A 22,416-nucleotide genomic window follows, 5' to 3' on the forward strand; every position below is an offset into this window, starting at 1 on the left:
GAGATACGAGTTGGGTCCGGATTGAGCATAGGGATGTGTATTTGGGTTTGATTTGAGATATTAGTTGATTTTTGGGTTTTGGGTGGGTTAATAATCCCTATTGGTTTTTTTTTTTGTATTTGGGCCCAAAAATTGGGCCTTTCATCAAAAAATTCGTTGTCAATACTGTGGCTGCCCCAAGGAGAAAATGCGCGTGCCAACTACAAGAACCTTAAGTTACTGTTGATATAAATTCAAAATCGAGATAGAAAGAGAACGATAAAAGAAAATCCCGCCTCTTCATAACATTTGAACTTCAACAAACAAATCTTCTTTCTTCCTCTTCCTACAAGTTCCAGATTTATTATCCATGGAGAAAATCTGTGTTGCAGTTAGGGTTCGTCCTCCAAATACCCAAGATGACTCAAATGGATCTCTTTGGAATGTTGAACACAATAGGATCTCTCTTCACAAACCTCTCGGAACTCCTGTTCCTGGTGCCTCTTACGCTTTTGGTACTTTTTCTCTCTCTCTACAATTTCCTTTATCATTTCATACTTCTAGTGAGATTTTACTCACTGAATTCGTTATTTGTTTACTTGCAGATCATGTGTTTGATCAAAATAGCACAAACTCTGGAATTTATGAGCTTCTCACAAAGGATGTCATTAAAGCAGCAGTTGATGGATTTAATGGTACATTTTTCTTGATAAATGAACTTATTTTCGTTTTTTTTTTTAAATTTGGGTTTTTTTGTGTTACTTTAAGTAATATAAATTAGGGTTTTTTTTTTGTTCCTTTGGATCTCTATTGTAATTGATGGGAATTTTTGTTGAATTCGAAACTAAAGCAAAATATTATTACTATAATGTTTGATAAATCATCTTCTTCACTGTGTTGGAACATTTGTAGGAACTGCATTTGCATATGGGCAGACTAGCAGTGGAAAGACCTATACCATGAATGGTTCAGAAAATGATCCTGGAATCATTTGTCTATCTGTTAAAGATGTTTTCCAAAATATTCAGAGGGTAGCTTTTTCTTTCATGAAAATTCAATTTCAAATGATGTTAAATTTTTCAAGATATGGTTTTAACTTGATAGTGTTTTGATTTTCTTAGATGACCAATCGGGAGTTTTTGATTCGTGTTTCTTACATGGAAATTTATAATGAAGAAATCAATGATCTTTTTGCTCCAGATAGTCAAAAACTTCAAATTCATGAGAGCTTGGAGGTGAGATTATGAAATAAGATTCAATGTTTTGTTAAAGATAGCAGATAGGCTTACTATATGTTATTCACTGATATTATTGTTTTAAAGCGCGGAATTTATGTTGCTGGGTTACGTGAGGAAATTGTTAATAGTGCCGAACAAGTGCTTAAACTGATTGAATGTGGAGAAGGTATGCAAGCTATCCTGACAGAGAAATTTTATAGCTACTTGTATCTAATTGTTCTTATAAAAAAGTACATTCGTAGACAATCACTTACAATATTTATTTCAAAATCTGTTCTTGTAGCTAACCGGCACTTTGGTGAGACAAATATGAACGCTAGAAGTAGCAGATCTCACACTATATTTAGGATGGTATGTTCCCATTTGAAATTTGGTTAGTTGGCACGAGCCATGAGGTTCATTTGATATTCTTGTTACCACCTGCTTATGGATTTTGTACTCTTCTGTTTACGGTCTATTGATTAGGTTATTGAAAGTAAAGGAAAGGATTCGGGTAATGGTGCTTACTCAATATTGGATGCCATTCGTGTGTCTGTTTTGGTTCGTAACTTTATTTGATCTTCTCTTTATGCTGTTTAGCTACTTAAGATTTACATCTGAATCATTTGTGTCCCATCATTTCAGTACGATTTGAGTTTCGCTTTTCTCGTCCTGGGGATAGTACTGTAATATTTGTAATTTTCTTTTGTCGTTTGGGTAGAACCTTGTCGATTTAGCTGGTTCTGAACGGATTGTTAAAACTGGAGCTGATGGGATACGTTTAAAGGAAGGAAAACACATTAACAAGAGCTTATTGGTTCTTGGCAATGTAATTAACAAACTTAGTGATGGAGGGAAACAGAGGTACTTATATCTTGAGGAACTAGTTACCTTTTGTTATGTTATGGAACTGCTAGATAATTAAGTTTATCAAATGTGGTTCAGGGGACATATTCCATATCGTGATAGTAAGCTGACTCGCATACTCCAACCAGCTCTTGGTGGTAACGCAAAAACTTCAATTATTTGTACAGTCGCACCCGAAGAGGTATTCTCTACTCATATGCGTTATCATGCCTTTTGCATTTCTTTTTTACACAGAAGTCAGTTTGATAATGTGATTCGTGTTTAGGTTCATATAGAGGAAACAAAAGGAACCCTCCAATTTGCCAGCAGAGCTAAGCGCATTACTAACTGTGCTCAAGTTAATGAGGTTTGTACCTTCAGTTTTCCTCTAGAATCTTAGATTTATGCTCCCTTATTATCTGCCATTTCTGTTGTTATTGTAGTTTCTTATGATGTTCATGTTTCTCATTGTGATTGGTTTGTTATAGATCCTTACCGATGCAGCCTTATTAAGGCGACAAAAGTTAGAAATAGAGGAACTCCGTCAAAAATTAGAGGTATTGACAAATCTTAGTGTAGTTTAACGTCGCGATAAGTCAGAATTTGATGTTAAATTTTTTTTTAGGGGTCTCGCTCGGAGGTGCTAGAGCAAGAGATTCTGAAATTGCGAAACGACATGCTCAAGGTTGAGTCTTGCTTCCCACATCTGTATGTGCTTTCTACACCTGTCAGTATTCTACTTACTTAATTTCACTTGTGGTCTTCAGTACGAAGTAGAGCATGAGAAGCTTGCAATGGAACTCGAGGAAGAGAGAAAATCACATCAAGAACGAGAGAGGTGTATCAGGGAACAACAGATGAAAATAGACGATCTTAGTAGCCTTGTTTCTAGTTCAGACCATGACAAAAGATCAGCTCAGGTACAACTTGTGCAAGAGGTTGCCGACCTCCAAATCATCTAGTCTTCCAGTCTCTAATTTATGTTGCTAAGCTCCTTAAACCACATCTGCTACTTTTGCACCACCACCACATTTTCTGCTCTTATTTCCGGTTGGGTAAATCAGTAATGTGTTTCTTCATGATAATTTATCTTCTATTACTTATTTGAAAGTGCATCATCCTGCAAAACTGATTTTGGACATGATGAAATGGTGACTTGACCCAATTTCTACTTGGGGGTTCTGAAACAATCATGATCTTCATCTAGTAAACCTACAGTTTTTCATTAAAATTTAATACACATCTTCTTCAATTCTTCTACATTATGCCAAATTGGTTTGCTTACAACTGAAAATTTGTTTGCAGGCACAAACTCTTACGGGAGGAAGTTCAGATAATATATGTGAACGTGATTCTTTTCACACCCCTCATTTGAAAACAAATGCTAATGGATTTGTTGCTAAAAGATCAAATTACTCGAGGTTGCCCGATTTTAGTCCTGTTCCAGATTTTGGTGCTGTAGCTGACGAAGACACATGGTTGAGACTGAACAAAGGTTACACTGCAGACCTTGATTCTCTTCGATTTACTCCTGCCAGGAGAACTCAATCCTTGTCACTGACTGACACATCTCCCGTGAGTTTTTTTATTATAGTTAGCCTTTTCCTATATTCATGGTATCTTCCTGTGAAGATTTTCTTAGTCCACTTTTATATGCTAAGCTATTTGTTGAATCTTCATGAATTAAGTAGTATACTATATTTCTCAGATACTTTTCTTTGTGGGGAGGATCTCTATTATGCTCTTTCCCCGTGCCATTTTATTAGTAACTAAAAAAACGATCAATATTCTGGTTCATTAAATTGTTCAAGACGTGCAGTTTAGTTCTCATTTTCATTTCTAGTTGGAAATTAGAAGTCTTCATACTGAACTATATTAGACATCCTTTTTATGGTTAGGGTTTATCTGCAAATTTGCAGGGTTATTCTATTAACTATTACAAAGAGGAGGTTCAAAACCTGAAGAGACAATTGGAGGCTGCGCTCGAGGAAAAGAATGAACTCGAGGTTGGTAGCTGGATTGTTCTTTCCATTTGATTAAAAATTGCAGAATATAATGTGATGGATGAAGCATTCATACTACTTGTTGTCTATAGATATTTTTGATTTATCAGAATCTTTATGAGCTTATAGCGTCCTTACTGATCATGACCAAATGTATAACTATAATATATATATATCTATATTAACTGAATGTTATCTGCATAAATATACAGTATAAACTCGTTTACTTGAATCTCGTCAACTTCAACACGTTCTACTCTTCTTCAGGCATTTAGAAATTTCTCATGTTACCACTTCATTTATCTCATTTCTTAATACCGTTTAGCTTTTATTTTCAGAGAAATCATGGCAAGCAACTATTATTAAATGATCGACTAGTGGAGGAGATTTCTGAACTTCAGAAAGAGACGATGCTAATCAGAGAAATTCCTCAAAAGTTGTCTGAATCTGTGACTAATTGCAAAGACATCTATAAGGATATTTCATCAATTATGCAGGTGAGAATTGTTTACTAGATTTTGCTTCTTTAGATCCTTACTCAATGAAGTTCGCTGGAGCACACATTGATGGTCGAACGGTTCTTGACCTAAACAGAGTTTTGTAGCTGATGAAAATTCTTTGGCTGCGAAATTGCTTTCTAGCACCAGCGAGATAGGTGCCCATCTTATGTCTACTTTAGAAACCCAATTCTCTGTCAGTTTGGATGGGCACAGTGTTTCAACCAGAGGCAGTTCTTTAGTTCAAGAACATGGAAAAGTAATTTTCGAAAAGTTAAACAGTACAATCTCAATGCTGGTAGCTTCACAAGCAGTGGATGTTGAGAATGACGAAAGAAATCTTGCCATCACCCATAAACACGAGGTAGCTGTTTGGTCTCAACTATCATCACTTAATTCCTTGATTGTGATATTCTTGATCATTCTTTTAGGAGTGTTTGCTTATCTTTTGGGCTTTTGATATTTTTTTTCATGTATTTACACCAAATTATATAATAATAAAACAAATTTTTTTCTCAGTATCAAATTTCCGCTGCATGCTTTCTCTACTATCCTGTTCAGATTTAAAGTCTATATTGAGATTACTAGTATATCTTAGTTGACAAAGGCACCAAGGGGAAACATGCTGAAAGCTCTCTAACTCAATAGGTCTTACTGTATAAAGGTCTAATTATTGTTGTGACAGAAACTGGAGGTATCGTATTCATTAGAAAATTACTCGGTCGGCAAAAAATACAAAATGGGATATGCAACCTAATTATGAACCAGAGAATCAAATAGTTTAAGATAACCAAAATAAAATACAAATAGAACTAATGGGAAATAAGGAAAGTGAGCTAAATCGTAAAAGACAATTCAATTTGACGCTTAGGTTATTACATTGGAAACTTCATTTACAGACTTTGTTTAGAATTCTAGATGGTGTTTCTTATCAAGTTTTAGGTTATATTGTTAAAACTGAACCCTGTTATTTTATGCATAGAACTTCTATATATTTGTACCATGGCATCTTAATACCTAATGCTGGGGGAGCCTTAATAACAGAACACTTCTTATTTTACTATCTTAAATATTCATTTCTTCTCATTCGACATTATTGCTTGATCTTCTTTTGCTTTTGCTCTGGTTCAGCTTGATGAGATTTGGTCTTTTCTTTTCCTATGACATATTACAGTTATTTAAGTAGACACCATATACCACCCCTAGACTGTTAGAGATTTACTCTTGCAACTTCGGTTTTGAATAATGTAAGCATAAGTATATAACTATATATCGGTTGCTTCTCATGATAAATTTTCGAGTGATTCTCTTTTGAGTTTCTTTTACTGCGTGTAATGAAGGAGCTAGTCTCTTCGGAAGAAGCAAATACTAGTTGGAAAGAGGAAATGCGCAAGGAACTTGATGCTATTAAAGACAGGTACCATATCTTGGAAAAAGAATTCAACCACAATAACCTACTTCTCGAGGCGTGCAAGAAAAGGTTTTCTAACTTGGAAGAAGAGTGTAACATATTGAAAGAGGAAAGAGAATCTTTGGTGGAGAAAATCTCGATTTCAGATAAGAGACTTGATCTTGTTAATGACCAAAATGAGAAAATCTCAAAGGATCTGAACATGGAAATACAGAAGAGAAAAGAACTCGAAGCAGAGATGAAACAGTTTAGTATTGCTTTTGCTCATCGACAAGGCTCTTTCAAGACGTTCAATACCGAGTTGAAGGCTAAAATCGAGCAATTAAGATCCTTGAATACTACTACAGTTTCAGTATCCAAACCTCTTGGATTTTCAAAATGACACAGTGGGTAGTTTCATCTGTTAATGTAGAACTACTTGTTCATGGTTGTTCTTAGTTCGCTATTTCAGATTTTTTAAACAACTTATTCTTTTCGAACCTTGCCTAGAGTTATGTTGTATTTATTCAGAATTGCCATTGATCTCAATCTTTAGAGGTTGTTGGTAAATTATTGTGATGTACTATTCTTGTTGAGATGGTCGTTCAATTATAATTGTTGTGCCATTTAAGGGTTAATTTCGTTTTGGCTCTCAATTTGTGAACAACTAACCGTTTTGGCCCTATAATTGTCTTCCAGTTCAATTCGACCCCAAAGGCTCAAAAGCTTTTTATGTTTCCGGAAATACCCTTAGGGATCAAAGTTGAATTAAATGTTAAAACATTTATATCCATATATCATCTCTCCTTATCTCTTCCACTTCATCCCATTTCTCCTGCATTTCATCCCATCTTCCCTCCACTTTCACTCTTCCTCTTTCCACTTCGCCCCCGTTGCCACTTGGATATATCCGGTTGTGGCGGCTAGCAACTTTCTGTTGGTAACATCAGAGTGGAGAGAGAAAGAGAAACATCATAATTTAGGGTTGAAGCTCCTCAACCCACAACCTTCATCCAGCAACATTTTGTGGTAACATATTGGGAGATTTGCTGTTTGGACCCCCTTTCATATAATCAACTTGCTATTTGGACTCCCTTTTTCCAGTGTTGCATTTTGGACTCCCTTTTGACGGAATCATTCCGGAATATTCCGTCTCTAAAGTCATATTTTAACTAATTCCCAACTCACACTTATATAAGCAATATTGCACTTTGGACTCCCTAGTTACTTATCATCTTCTTCTATCTTTAATTCATCTTCTTCCTCACAAACCCTAATCCAAGAAGCATGACTAGTGAGATAATGGTCTTGCCTTACTTAATGTTTACTTCACTCATCTAAGCAACTACAAAATAAATATCAGATTACTTTTGTGTCAATCAAGAACTTTAGTATCTGAGATTGAATACTCAAGAAGAAATTCATATGTAAAAAAGTTAAATCCCATCACACAAACCCAATACTAAAGAAAAGACCTAACTGTGCAGGTTGATTATTTGTTACCACAATGATTTTGTCAATCCACCTTGGTCTACTGTGTACATCTTGGTCCGTGATTCTCTCTGGAACACTTCTCTCTAGAGAGAGAAACTAAAGAGATAAAGTGGTTAGTCATTGTCCTCATGGAGTCATGGTCATCCTATTTAACTTCTCTTAATGATTTAATTCTTAAGCAGCCAACAACAATTGGAATCCATCCTTCTCCTTCTCACACAAAAGGGAGCAATATCAGTCCCAAACCTAGTCCCCCTCTTTTCAATACCATTATGGTCCCGACTCCTCCACCACCAATCCACTTCTTCCACAACCACTAGGTCCACTACCACTAAGCTCCTTTCTTTTACCAGTTGAAATTGGAAATGGACTAACTAGGATTAGAGAGATTCATTTTAGTACAAATGTGGGTTTGATTAATGAGTTAATCAAAATCATGAGATAAATGTGGGTTTAGTTAATTGGTGGGTTACCTATTTAGGTTGGGTTAAGTTAAGTAGAGGGTATAATCGTATTTTCCCCTCTTGAAATGTTACATTTAACTCTTTTTTTGAAAAAGGGAGTCCAAAGTGCAACACTGGAAAAAGGGAGTCCAAACAGCAAGTCAATAATACGAAGGGGGGTCCAAACAGCAAATATCCCTAACATATTTGATAAAGATTAGATATAGTCATATAGAGATTTGGAAAGGATAAAGAAAGGGGTGATTTGAGGGAGTGGAAGAGAAACATAAAGGGATTTGCAAGAGAAAAAGACAGATGCAGACAACCCTTGCGTGCATTGGTACCTAGTCGATTTTTCGTTGGCTAGATCTCGAGTTCGAGACATTACGACATCATGTACATGAGGCCACCGTTTTGGGGAAAGCTAAAAAGTTTCCGGGGAAGACGGTGGAAAACCAAAAAAACTCGATCCAAACGCACCTTATCTCTCTTCTCCGACCAACTCTCCCTCTCCGGCGACCGGATCTCACTCTCTCCTCTCTGGCAACTTTTCTCAATCCTCTCTGTCTTCTCTGTATTTCTCTCTTCTCTCTTTCTCTAAGTTCCAACGAAGGGAATGGTCCCTTTGCCGGAACCCTTCGTCTGGAAAACCAGACGAGGGTTCCGGGGAAGCACGGAATTTGAAAAAAAAAAAAAAAAAAGAGAGAGAAGATGGAAGAAAGAGAGGGATGAAGAGAGAAAGTGAAGATAGAGGAAAGAGATCAGGGATGAAGAGAGAGAGAGAGAGAGAAAAAAAAAAAAAGATAGAGGGATGAAGAGAGAGAGATGGATGACCGGAGTTGTCGCCGGAAATAATGGCCGTCGGAGTTGATGTTGGTGAGAAAGAAGGCGGTGGAAGAAGAAATGGGTAGTGTTTGGAGGAAACAAAAAAAGTTTGTTTCCACCCAAAACTTATTGCCCCAGAAATTTTGCTTATTTCTCACAACACTGGCCATTTTGCAATTCAAGAAAAAGAAAGACTGCAATTCATAACAGATCACGAGAGAAAATGGTAAAGATGAATATCTGCGAGGAAAAGAAGGAGATAGATGGGAATAGAGAAAAAGAAGAGACGACATTTGCAACTGAAAAATACACGATATTTGTGCGGCCCTTAGGGCCTTGTTTGGTACATACATTTTTTTTTTTTGACGAGAATAGGCTTCTGCCTAGCTTTAGAAAGAATCAACTTGAAGAGCACTACTCGCTCTTTCAATGGCTAGTTGCCTTACAATGCAGCTCGGAGTATGTAATATCTCATCGGTAAGTTCTACTTCAAAATTGGAAATAGACTGCGGTAACATGTGCACTATTTTATTCGCATTTCGAACACAATAGACAAAAGAATAATCTAAAATGTTGGAGCTCTCCTTCAGGATCTCAGCTACAATAGTTTTTTTTTGAAAACAACTACAATAGTTTTTATCTTCTATGGGACTTTTTCTTCTCCTTTATGACAAACATGAATCACCATTTGAGCATTTCGTTCAATGATACAACCATACTGAAAAGATCCTTCGCCATCAAAGTGGCTAGGCACGCAGCTTTAGCCAAAGCCGAGGAGGCAGTTGTTACTTTAGGCTATCTAAGTAGACATGATAGGTATGAAACTTCTCTCATCAAAAAAAAAAAGGTATGAAACTCAAAATATTGTTTGTGGCTCTAATAAAAAAAAAACTAGAAAGAAGAAAAAATAAATAACCAACAATGACACTCTTTTATTTTTGTTGAAAATCAACAAGGACATCCAAACTTCAAATCTATTAGTATAATCTAAAAATCTAACAAGATGAGTTGTCCCATTCTAATGTCTATGTTTCAACTTCTAACTTAATATTAACATCTTTCAACAAAACAAAAGACTTAATATATAACATATGGAGTAATATTAAAGTACCTAAAATATATAGACCCCTCGTGGTGGGTCTTGTGTGGACGTCCTGCCCGCACCCCCCACCACAGACTCATGACTAGCCCCATGTGTAAAACAAATGAAAGAGAATAGATAAGAAGATATTGAAGAGGGCTAACCAAACAACCATTCATGCAAAAGGAAAAAAGTAAAACATTTAGTCTGATTCTTCACCTCATTTTTGCTGTATGGGGTACCTTCACTAGAAAACAAATATAACCAGGACCATATAAATACTCCTTTATGTGTTACATGTGTAGGCTAGAGAGAGAGAGACTAGAGACTTAATTTCCTGCTCAACAACTCCAAACAATCTTTCAGATTCTACTTTTTAATTGCTACTATTTGCTGCTATCTATCAATTTCAAGCTTGCCCAAACTCAAGGTCATTTCTTGCTCTAGCTCCTCCATGGGTGTTTGTATTTAAGTCACCCTATCTCTCATTTATCACTCCCTCCCTTTCTCATCCTCTATCTCATCATTCTTTTCAAACCCTTCCAACTTTGTGAGAATTCTAATGGCACACTCCTCACCTCCTAAACCAAACCAACAAATTAAACGCCTTGGTGAGCTTCTTCAAGAACAACAAGAACCTTTTCAACTAGATGTGTATCTTTTAGAAAGAGGGTATTCAACAAATAGTTCCTTCCATGGAAATTCAGGTCAAGATTTGAAAAGAATATATAGAAGAAAGGAGACCCAAAAGAACCCAAAAAATATCCTCAAATCACTACTTAACAAGCTCACTTTTGTCCATGGAAATAAAAAATCATCATCTAATTTCAACACTAGAACCAAAGATGGAGATGAAAACAATTGCAATACTAGTACTTCTAAGATGATTAATGGAAAAACCCACCAAGTTGAAGATTTTAATCGATTTTCGTCGGCAAGTAGTAGCATGACTCTGTTTGATTCTTGCTCCGAGAGCGATAACGAAGAATTTTCACAAACCTACCAAGAAAATCCTACCTCATCTTCATATACAAATACTAATAATACTTATCAATCATTAGAACTTCACAATTTCATTGAACAAGTAAGAAATAATATTGGTTTTGATTTTGATTTTGATTTTCTTCTTTCTCTTTTACTCTGTTTTTGTTTCAAATTGAAAACCCCATGAATTTAATTCAGATTCTGACAAACTTTAATTGATGATGACAGCCTTCTACAAGTAAAACAATTAATCCATGGGGAAGCATTGAAGATAGTAAGCAACATAGCCCTGTTTCAATACTTGAACAATTACCATTTGATGAAGGTCTGTCTGTTCATAATCTTTTCTAAAAAAAAGAAGTCATAAGTTTGTAAAAATCTTGTATTTAATTATGGGTTTTTTTGTTTTGATAACAGTACTTCAATCAAGATCAAGAACAAGTAAAAAGAAGATCAAATCAGATTCAAGTTTCATTCTACCAAAGAAATTGATTACTGATGAATCAATATTTTCAGCTTCTTTAATGGAATTACTTGTTCATTCATTGATAGAAAAACAGGGTTTTGTTGAAGAACTTGTTGGTTTTCCTACAACTTCTTCATCTTCTACTCAGTATTTGAAGAACAAGAGAGTATTGGAACAGAAAAAACAGCTGTTGTTTGATTGTGTGAGAGAAACAATAGAGAATAGTAACCATGGAAGGAAATTAGGGTTTAGAATAAGTGATAATGTTCATGAAATGTTAGGAGGTGAAGATCTTGGTAAGATTATTTGTGAGAAAATCTGTTTATGGGGGAAACAATCTGGTAACATAACAAACATAACCCAAATTATAAATTCAGATTTTTGTTTATCAACAGAAGAATGGAGTGAAACCCAAATTGAAATTAGGGAAATTGGGGTTGAAATAGGAGATTCAATTTTTGATGATATTAAGAATGAAATTGTAATAGACATGATTGATGATATATTTTGAATACTATAAAGATGTTAACTAAAACTACCATTAAAACTTATATTTTAAATTTTGGTTTGCTTGTTATTGCAATTTGCTTTATTATGGATTTTTTTTTTTTTGTAGGGATAGGACTTCACTAAGATGTTCCATGGATTTGTTGTTTCATCTAGGTTTTCAATAAAGACAAATTTTCATATTATGATTTGTTACCCATGAAAATATAATTGAAACAACGTAAAATGTAAATTGAAAATTCTAATAGTAGTTTTAATCAATAATCAAATCGTACATGCAATGGAAACATTAATATTGTATAATGTAATATCAGGTCTCAAATTACAAGTACATATTATCAAAAGTTGTATAATAAATAATCATGTTGTATTTGCAGTTAGTGCACTCAACACGCCCATATTTTGTGATATTTGAGATGCTACAACAATTCTTCGAAGAATTTAGGGTCAACTAGATTTTTTTCTATTTCTGTATGAGGAAGACAACTTGGTTTTGAGGCTTGTGGCATCCATTGATGATTAATATTCCTTGAGAACAAATTTAGGGTTTGGGTAATGTTTTTTCTTCCATGGAGAACCTATCTTAACTTACTTGGGAGGCTTCGGGACGAAAAGACTATAAAATTACTAGGGTCTAGTTAAACCATATCAAGATCTTAAATTTAGGATAGAATAAATTACTGTAAAGAAAGAAATATATAAAACCTGATCCAAAGTATAGGGCTTTCCAGCTAATTGTCTCCCACGGATTTCTTTGTATCACCTGTACCAGATAGAAATCGGATCACCTGGTTGTCCTTTGCAAAGAATGCAAGCACAATTTAATTTACAACCGATTAATATTAGTTGTTTTAATATTTGCTAAGTTAGGCCTTCAAGACCGGGGAAAGTCTACTTCCTCTTAAATAGAAGTTGTGGTCTATTTTGACACAAACTCTTATAAGTTTGTCACAAAACCTCAAAATTCTTGTAAACTGTGGAATCATAACACATTGATTAACATTTACCTTAACTTATATTTAAATTAAAATTTCCCTCTCAAAACTACTCCCACTAGACACTAGTTTAAAAAAATATTGTTACCCGATTTTTGACATTTTTTCTCCAATTTCAAATTTGAATGAGTGCCTTTCTTTTTACTCCCACTACTTATTGGTTTATAACGATTGAGTTCAACAAAGATCCATCAGCAAATCATTTTCTCAGATTCACAAATCTATAGTGAAAGTCATGCATTTGATATGCAAGCTTATTTGAAGATATATGTGCCTAGAAAGTGTTATATTTTGTTTGACCTCCCAAGTCATGACCAATTTTTTACCTAGCCTCCTAATTTATGAGAAATAGTGAGATGAACCCCCTTTTTGTTTTTCCATCTAAACTCTGTTAGTGTAAGTTCTTGCTCTCCAGCTTTACCCTTATCATTAATTATAGGCCATTGGTAAGGAGAGCTAAATATTTTTGTTGGGAAAACATTGTGGTTGAGAAAACATTGTGGTTGGAGAAACATGAATATTGGAAAATGGAGATAATATTTTTAGTTTATTGTTTGAAGGACTTCAAATATTATGGTTACTAAATATTAAATTACAACTTTGAAAGAGTTCTCTCTTAGAGTAAGTTAAGAATATGAGATAGAAAGTGAGGAGAGATTAAGGATGGGAATGGTCCGGCTGGGGCCCGTCAGACTCTGAAACTTGAAGTCCCTCCAGGCTCTTGTGCTTAATAGAGCAGGTTATTTTAAAAATCTTAGTGTTTAAAATCTGGCAAAGTCCGTCAATATCGGGCGGTTAGTATCAGATTTTCACTGAGTAATAAAATTTGAAATATTTCGGTCGAAATAACTGAAATATTTCAATTTCAATACCTACGGAAATTTCCATCAAAATTGAAATTAACAAAGTTTCTCATAACAATATCTTGTCAGAGATACAAATTTCAAAATATTGTGGTCAAAATGATCAAAACAGTTCATGTCTGCTAAAATTTCATTCCTTCGATTTCACTATTAAATAAAAAGGCACCTCGGGCACCAATATATATATATTTATATATGTTAAATATTAAAGTACATTTAATATCTCAGAATTTATATATCTATTATCGGGGGCGCTACAGTGACAAAATTCTTGACAAGATCCTTGACATAATGAGTCATTTTCACTAAAAGACAAAAGTTTTTCAAAAAATTTTAAAGTTTGACTTTGATATGGACTGTTCTTTTACCCGTGTGACTCATCGTGTCAAGAATCTTGTCAAAGATTGACAAGATTCTTTGTACACTTAGCATTTCTCATATTATGTACGGGAGTGCTGCAGTGACAAAATATTTGACATGATGAGTCATTTTCACTAAAAGACAAAAGTTTTTCAAAGTTTTTTAAGGTTTGACTTTGATCTGGACCGTTGTTTTACCCGTGTGACTCATCGTGTCAAGAATCTTGTCAAAGATTCTTTGTACACATAGCATTTCTCATATGTATGTATAGGAGTGCTACAGTGACAAAATCCTTGACAAGATGAGTCATTTTCTCATTTTCTCATATATATATATATACTAGGCATAACCCCCGCCCGATGGGCGGGGGAATGCCCTTTACGCAGCGGAATAGTAGACATGATATAAAAATTTATTATAAATTGAAATGTATAGTAAATAACTTTGTTACAAAGAAAAAACAATATAATCGTAGAATTACTTAATCTCGTCTGCGGCTTCGATTACCGAAGTATTATAATTTTCACTCTTATAGATATGGTTGTGTAGTCCCATGTTCGAAACTCAAAGACCTAACAAGTAGTTCTTTCGCATGAGGGTCCTTCGAAAACTTCATCCCCACTTTCATGTGGCAATTCTTTCTTGATCCGTCTGTACAGAATAGCCTAGTAAAAAATGATATTAAACAATCTGGAAGCCACTTATGTTATCTTAGTGTAAATAGATGAAAGAAATAGTATAACTCCCTATCCAAAATTAATACAAACTTCACTCTTATTGATCCATGGATAAAGTTTGGCTGAAAAGTTCAAATAATCCAACTTTACAAGTTTTATATCTCGGTCAAAAGTGAGCATATAGAAAACATTGAAAGTTTATGTTGACGGAATTTCACCACATTATTTGTTTTCCGAGAAACTCAACACAAAAGAAAAAGATTGAAGCACTAAATTCAATCCTTACCATCGTTTAAAAGAAAATTGAGGTAAAATACTACCTTTCCTCGAGAATGGTTCATCAGAAGGAAGCTTCCAGTTATTTTCCATAAACTTCACAGCCAAATAACTAAATCAAACACTTATCCCTAATCCTTGAAACTTGAAAGTTGAAAAACACAACATTTATCAGTACTTAGTCGAACCTGGCCAAGTAGTGATTATATAAAGATGGCAAGAATTAAAGGAGTATAACTGAATGGAGATTGTAAACTTATCAGTTCAAATAGGAGATAGAAAGAACAGTAACTGCCAATTTTAAGGAAAAATGACCCGTTTTTCATTCAATTAAATAGCGTAACAGATGGTGTAAATACCAAATCTATAACTACTGTATAGTTTTAAACAAATCTTTGATAGATTTACTAATACTTAAAGGTCATAAATGAACAATATTGTCCACCAAGATTTTTTGAAAACCAAGTGTAGATGAATTAATGAACCACCTAACATATCTTAATATTGACTTTGTTATTTCTTACAGATTGCGCAAATTCCATTTCCTGCATAATTTGTGAAGCTAACGGGTAAAGACTTAACTAATTAAAATATGAAGAAGAGCATATGAAGAGAACGGCAAAAACGTTTTACCTCAAGATGTGAGGGTGAAAGAATGCCTTCTAGCTTTTGGAGGTCTGTTAGATGCATCATCTCTTGGTCTGCATGGAAGCAATTTAAAAAACTTCTACCTGCGACATGAATGAGTTTGAGATAAACATCAGATGATGCTTGTTCGGGGAATATCAATTTGGGAAATTCAGAAAGAGACCACTGAGAAAGAAAACTTATTAAATTTACCTTCATGTGTGTGCCCTTTTTTGACAAGATCCATAAAACAATGGATAAATACTGGATAGAGCACATGTACCAATTCATGCTGCACATTTGTCATAAAACTATAATGTTACATAATTTGGTCCACGACAAGGAGGGTAATTGCTTAAAGCATTTAATAACAGAGTTGAGGAAACACTTCTCTATTCATACTCTCTAATGTTTGCTTCTAAGAGAAAGAAAATGAAAAGAAGAAATCAGAATAGCGAGGAGAAAAAAGTATAAAGAAAGACCAACAATCGTAAAATGCCTAGGTATCTAGGCCATAGCACTTTCTTGCAATAAAATAGGTCACTCGCCATCAAGAACACATTTACAAGGAGAATGGTGATTGTTTAGTTTCTATGTCGCGAAAAGGAAATTATCGATCGAACTGACCTTGGAAATATTTCACTACTCGATAAGAGAAATTAGTTATTACCTTGTAAAGATCCAGACAACTCTATTTCCATGACCTAAACTTCCCATAATCCTCCTGGTATCGCGCAACACCATTCTGTGATCTGATTGTTTCAATTTTTCCGAAATATATTTAGCAAATGACCAAACAAAAGAAACCTAAAATCATGGGAAACAGAATTTTATGATGTTGTGCCAAACGGATTGATGATACTGTGATTCGTGACGTGATCTTGTTTGAAAGTAACGGGACACTGACAGTAACTTAACTCGCTTCGATGATTATGGGTACAAACTTTTCCTGCTAGACCACAAACTGGAAGAGAAGTTCTCTTTTCCGCAAAATCAATGCTGGGTCCTCCATTCCCCATCTTCTGTTTGGGTATGACCTTGGAGTTTTGTGACATATGACTCCCGGACAACAAACTCTGTACACCTTGCTTGTTCAACTTGTTGTCACCTTCCTGTGTTTTATAATTTGTTCCTTTTGTCCACATATTGTCAAAATGTTCGGGAGCAAGGGGATTGAGTCTCTCAGTGAGAAACTCTATCTAGCATAACACCCCATTCTCCTCCAGATTGGTGTCCTTGCATCTCTTTGCTGGCAGTAATTGGAGAATTTAAGGGGAGAAAATTCCACGAACGGGAAGACCGAGCATCAATATAGAGCAACAGATCCTTTTGATTAGTTGTTCGATTCACTCTTTTCTTCACACGTTCATCTGTGGCAATAGAGTTCTCATGCTTAAGTTGCACGAGTTCAACTCCACTAACAAAAGGATCTTGTGTTCCTAAGCATTGAGCTGAAGTACTCCTTTATGTGCCATTTTGTTTGTGATGTGATGCATCATGTGCTGTAGGAGTACCTCCTTTTGTAGACTTATTGGCATGAGAAAGAATTGGAAACTCCATCCGTTCATTAATAAACCTGCAGAAACAATTTGAAGAAGGAAGTATGTAAAGTAACAAAAATACAATCAAGTAAAGAGTAAGAGCACACAATTAATTAGTTCCTTGGGCTAGCCAAGTTCAGTAAAGGTCCCATAACTGCACAAGCAAGAAGTTTCGTGACAATATAACGAAAGAAAGAACACTGAAGGTCTATATGTATGAAGGTGATAGAGATAAGCCCATCCATTAAATGGTGCAAAACCTGTGAACACATAAAATAAGAACAACAACATGATAATGATAAAGAAGCTCGTCAAACTTCAGACATACTCTCTTTACTACTTTATATGTCAGTAAACTTTGTAATATTTGGAAACCTTGTGCTTAGCTACAGCGGAAAATAAAGTAGGATGTAACTTGTTCTCCGCAGCCAGAACTAACATTATTTCCTCGTCGCGGCTATGTATAGTTAAGCTGGCAAGATTTTGCTTCTAAATCTTGGCTTGACTTGTATGGAAAACTTCTAAGTGTGTAAAAAAGAGATTGGTTGTATCCCTGTATTATTCAATTATCGTAGGTCAGTTAAACTCCCCTATAAATTTGACAGTACAAGGCTATAAGCAGCTGAAGATTAAAATAATATCCCTAAAGCTTACTTACGTAGTAAGAAGATGGATAATATTTACTTCCCTGGCATGCCCTGAAATTTCACCAAGAACACCATTTATAATAAACACCACCTCCTCCAGCCCATCCTTGTCAGGTGTCAAATGGGAATAGCATAGATCAGTCACCCACTCAGCAATTAAGTGTTCGCTAAACTGATCAATTGCAGCCTCATCTTCAGGAGAATTCACCTTCCTTGTCCAAACCTTTCCATAGTATGCCGTCGAATACTTAAGAGCCATCGTCGAATACTGAAGAGTTATCGTCCAATATTGGGGAATGGGATATTTACTCCGGAAATGGTGCCTGGAACAGTGGATATGCTACAATATTTAATTAAGTAATATATATGCCTCCTGCAGAGCCGCCTGAATGGAGAAATAATAAAGAAGATAACTCAAACTCCATGATATTACCAGAGCATTCCAACAATGACAGTTGATACTCCAGTTCTTTCAGAACCTCCTCCTTTTCATTATTATTTTTCAGGAATGAAGAATGAAGTGGTGATGCATTGTATACCAACAATCTCAAGTTTCAACCCTTCGAAGTACAAACTGAACTAATTGGATGTAATATTAATAACTTGATAGAAATATTACCTTTGCACGCTAGAGATTGAAGTAAAGAAGAGCTGAGACACTATCTATTAAAAACAAAACTCTTGAATGAAATTTTAAATAGGTAGAATCTACCAAATATATCCATTACTAACACCATTAACAACTTACAGTGATGGATTAGACTCGGACTAAAGTGATGATGGGAGAAAGATAGAAAAGGTTGAGGTATAAGAATAATAAAACTCAAAACAGAGTGATACAAGTATAATAAACCCCTTCAATATAAATGTGATTTTGAATATGAAAACGATAATACGTAGGGAGTGTTGTGAATGTCTGCTGCCACCAAGTCCAGGTTTAAAAGTCACGCTTCTTGTCCTTTAAAAATCAAGCTTCTTGCCCTTGCTACACAAAATGAAGATGAAAGTTTTAACTTTAAAGTCTTAAATATGGTGTTATACTACCCCAAACAATTTATACCTACATCATAAAATATATGCCGAAATCCAACAACATAAATAACATCATTAAGGTGAATTGTTACCTGCTATTGAATCTGCTAGGACAGTGTAAGTAGGCGAAATTGGTTTAACAATATTTGAAAGGTGGCTTACAATTAGAAAATTAGAAAAACAGATACACAAAATAATTAGGCACAATTAAATAATCAACCTAATATCAAAAACTAAAACAGTAATCACCCAAGTTAACTGGTATTCTAGTCTAACAAAATTGTAAGAGATCTACGAATACATAAACAATTATCATTTGTTTTTTTGAAGAAAATATATCATCAACTAAAACAGGAACCTAATGAATGAGCAAACAGTGAGAACCCATTTTCTTTACTAAAAGTTACTTTACCCTACAATGGCCGATAAAGAAATGGAATAAGCACAAAGAAACCACCTAGTTAAGTAGAGAAACTAACCTCTTTGCTTTGTTGAAGTAGATGAAGTGAGAAAGAGGAAGAATTTAACCTCAAGTATGGTTTTTTATTCAGAGGAACACAAAAACTTTTAACCTCAAACCCTCGACTTTCTGCTCAAACTGAAGCCTTCTTCAGTTTGCTCAAGTCCCAAACCGTTGAGCAAAAGGAAGAAAACAACTGGTTCTGGGAGGGAAGGGGTCATTTTGCAAAAGTAGGAACCATTATTTACGCGAGATTACTTCAACTGACGTAGATACCAAGAGTCACAGTGAGAGAAAATTTTATTTTGCCCCAGTCACCTCACTATTTCATCCTAGTCAACGTGTAGTTGTCCTAATGACCCTCTAGAAGTAATTTCTTGAAATACCTTGAACACTCTTCTCTACAATAAAAATAAAGCAAAGAAAAATATAGTCTGACATTTCTTCAAACACCTTAAACATAAATGTCACCAAGAAGCTATGTAGTTGGTCTCGGTCTCGGTCCGGCCGAAGGCCGAGATCGAGACGAGACCGAGACAGGCCAAGATTCTCGGTGAGACAACAAATATAGAAATTAACTAAATTCTAAAATAGTTCACTTCATTAGGTTAATAAAACGACGTTCATACTTCATAAGTATTCTTTGCTTCTTCTTAGTTCTTAATTCTAGTTGTACTATGTATTATAACTTAATTTTTGTATAAGGAAATCCCAATCTACTAAACTCTTGAAAGTTTCTAAAGAATTTATTAGTTTCTCTCTAAGGCATAAACACTAAATATTCTATATAGTATTATTGCTGTTTATATTAGATACATTGGGAATATAATAAGTAGTTAAGATTTGAGAATATAATAAATAGTAGTACTTAATTTAGGTCAAAGAGTTTTCCAAAAAAAAAAACCTAAATATTTGGAAGTTGCTATCTCAGTCTCGGGTTGTCTCGGCCGAGAAACTCGGCCAAGCCCTAACTCGGGGTCTCGGCCGAGTCTCGTCTCGGGAGAGGGCCGAGACCGAGACGAGACCCGAGATTCTCGGCCGAGACCAACTACATAGTCAAGAAGAAAAACAAAAGTAACATATTTCGAGCCCATACCTAAAGAGAGAGAGAAGACCCGTTCTAATGAGAACATTTTCGAATCCTTAGTCAATGGCAAAGAGGACAGATTCAAATCAAAATATTAACTTACCAATATGATTTACAGGGAGTGAGAAACTTGAAGCTTCAAACACCTTAAACAAAGAAAGATTCAACGAGTCATTTCTTCAGACATCTTCAAAACCTTAACATTAAACAAGCAAAAAAATTCAAATCAAAACATTTTTGGATCCGTATCCAATGAAAGAGAAGACAAATTCAGACCAAAACATTAACCTATCAGAACAATTTTTAAATCCATATCTAATGAGAAATAAGACAGATTCAAACCAAAACATTAAACTACCAATCTGATTTGCAGGGAGTGAAAAAATTTTAGCTTCAAACACCTTATACACCTTTTAGCTTCAAAACCTTTAAACAAAAACTTATAAAAGTAAATCGAATAAGAAAGCGAACATATTATGTGCATAAATAAGTTTTTTGGATGAAGAACTAATGACAAAATATCAATTTCAGAACTAAACCTAATTAAAAAGAATTCAATATAAAATTCTATAGACATAAGAGGTCTCACCATTAATCATTAACCTAAATGACCTAAAATACGGATTATATTACAAATCATAAAATTCTATACACATAAGAGGTCTCACCATTAATCATTAACCTAAATGACCTAAAATTAGTATTGAATCCAACTCAAGCCGCAACGTGCATAAAGAGTTCTATAGACATGAATACAAATTGAAACTAAATATTGGTAATAGATTAGTTTCAATCTAATGGAGCTCTATAAAGATGACCTAAAACAAAAGATGAATTCGGCCTATATCACCATTAGCATCAACCATTATTTCAACTAAATACAGACTCAATGTTGATAATAGGTTAGTACCAAACTTATCCCTATGATATCAACTATCATATAAACTAAATAAGTAAATATCACTGTTAATCACTAAGAAGCATGTAAAATTGTTTGGGTGATGAATAAGATATATGCCTAGAGGACAAATTAGACAAACAAATCTATAAAATCCCATGGTTAGAATAATAATAGACCTCTCTCTCTCTATGTCTAAAAAGCAGAAACTTGAAACAAAAACTACCAGATAATCACAACAGTTTTAGAGATTGCAAGACAACTAATATATATAAAGATAGGATTAGGGCTTTAACTGAATGAACAATTTAGGTCAATGTTACCTATGTTGATAATGGAAGGAGGAAGTAGAATCAAGCTTCATTTTGAAGAAAGAGAGAGATAGAGGAACAGCAAGCCAGCAAGGGATGTTTGATTTGAAGAGAGAGAGTGGAACAGCAAGGGATGTTTGATTGAAGAAGAAGCATTTATTTTAGACATTTGGACCGTCATTTTGGATGAAGGAACGGGCAGATTATATGAACCAAACTAAGGCAGTGGTTGGGATTAAAATCCATATGCTTTTGGACGGACAGATTGTAGCTTTTGTCTAAATCCAAGTACTTGTCCTAATAAGCAGTCCACGTGTTGTCCTAGTCACTAAAAGTATCATTCATTTTGTCCTACTCACATTGATCTATTTTGTATAATAGACTAGGCATAACCCCCGCACTACGTGCGGGGGCAATGCCCCTTATGAAATTCAAATATTGGGGAAATGAAATTGAGATACGTAGAACTGGTTACAATTTTTATTTATCTAACACATTGTATGTAACTATGGATACAATACATTATATCATAAATGAGTTGAGAACTATTCGTTTTTGTGTTCCAACAATAAAAATATCATCTTGTCGAAACAAAGTTGTATATGTGATGTACATGATAAAACAAATACAAATTAGACAGTAAAGTAAGAATATCTATAGTTTATAATGAAATTCGAATCTCAAACGTAAACTCCAACCTCCGTATGCTTGAGAAATCCCCTAAATTTGTTTTTCTTCGATATATTTGAAACTACAAAGTTGAAAAAAGTAAATAATAAGAATAAAATACAAACATTTGCTTTACACAAACAATAAAATTGTGTTATAAGTTATGATCAGTCACAGTATTCTCCTTAGTTGTCTTCACACAAACAATTACTTGCAAGGAAAGTAAATAATTGTTAGGAGG

General features: G+C 34.6%; 3 protein-coding genes across 8 annotated transcripts; 2 read left to right on the forward strand and 1 right to left on the reverse strand.

Annotated features, from left to right (window-relative positions):
* The first annotated feature begins 169 nt into the window (after nt 1–169).
* ZCF125 (P-loop containing nucleoside triphosphate hydrolases superfamily protein) lies at nt 170–6,588 on the forward strand. Its single transcript, XM_086646041.1, is given in 19 exon segments — nt 170–494; nt 585–674; nt 892–1,010; nt 1,101–1,214; nt 1,302–1,383; nt 1,501–1,568; nt 1,683–1,757; nt 1,918–2,060; nt 2,142–2,244; nt 2,329–2,409; nt 2,531–2,599; nt 2,668–2,727; nt 2,810–2,962; nt 3,348–3,617; nt 3,962–4,048; nt 4,384–4,542; nt 4,640–4,906; nt 5,883–6,296; nt 6,298–6,588. Coding segments are annotated over 19 exon segments (2,562 nt in total). The 5' UTR covers nt 170–349; the 3' UTR covers nt 6,361–6,588.
* Nucleotides 6,589–10,076: 3,488 nt separating this feature from the next.
* LOC147533392 (uncharacterized) lies at nt 10,077–11,776 on the forward strand. The gene is made up of 3 exons (XM_086651105.1): nt 10,077–10,859; nt 10,988–11,084; nt 11,177–11,776. Exons 1-3 carry the CDS (start codon nt 10,338–10,340, stop codon nt 11,734–11,736), a joined length of 1,179 nt encoding a protein of 392 aa, XP_086507231.1. The 5' UTR covers nt 10,077–10,337; the 3' UTR covers nt 11,737–11,776.
* Nucleotides 11,777–16,411: 4,635 nt separating this feature from the next.
* LOC147533393 (uncharacterized) lies at nt 16,412–20,454 on the reverse strand. Of its 6 annotated transcripts, XR_015228339.1 has the most exons (5): nt 18,152–20,454; nt 17,868–18,041; nt 17,730–17,769; nt 17,447–17,624; nt 16,412–17,331 (listed from the first exon to the last, which is right to left on the reverse strand). XR_015228339.1 is itself a non-coding variant. In XM_086650814.1 (4 exons), the coding sequence occupies exons 2-4, from the start codon at nt 18,157–18,159 to the stop codon at nt 16,995–16,997; spliced, it is 432 nt and encodes a 143-aa protein (XP_086506940.1). In that variant the 5' UTR covers nt 18,160–19,611; nt 20,307–20,454; the 3' UTR covers nt 16,412–16,994. The 6 variants fall into 6 exon arrangements, 5 of the variants coding, with proteins under 5 accessions (XP_086506940.1, XP_086506943.1, XP_086506942.1 ...); XM_086650814.1 differs by lacking the exon at nt 17,447–17,624 and having other exon boundaries at nt 16,412–17,106; nt 17,730–18,041; nt 18,152–19,611; nt 20,307–20,454; XM_086650817.1 differs by lacking the exon at nt 17,447–17,624 and having other exon boundaries at nt 16,412–17,106; nt 17,730–18,041; nt 18,152–18,703; nt 19,230–20,454.
* Between the last annotated feature and the right edge of the window lie 1,962 nt (nt 20,455–22,416).

Source organism: Eschscholzia californica, unplaced genomic scaffold, assembly GCF_041429995.1.
Source record: "Eschscholzia californica isolate CP2 unplaced genomic scaffold, dmEscCali1.0.p SCAF_6, whole genome shotgun sequence".
NCBI lineage: Eukaryota > Viridiplantae > Streptophyta > Magnoliopsida > Ranunculales > Papaveraceae > Eschscholzia > Eschscholzia californica.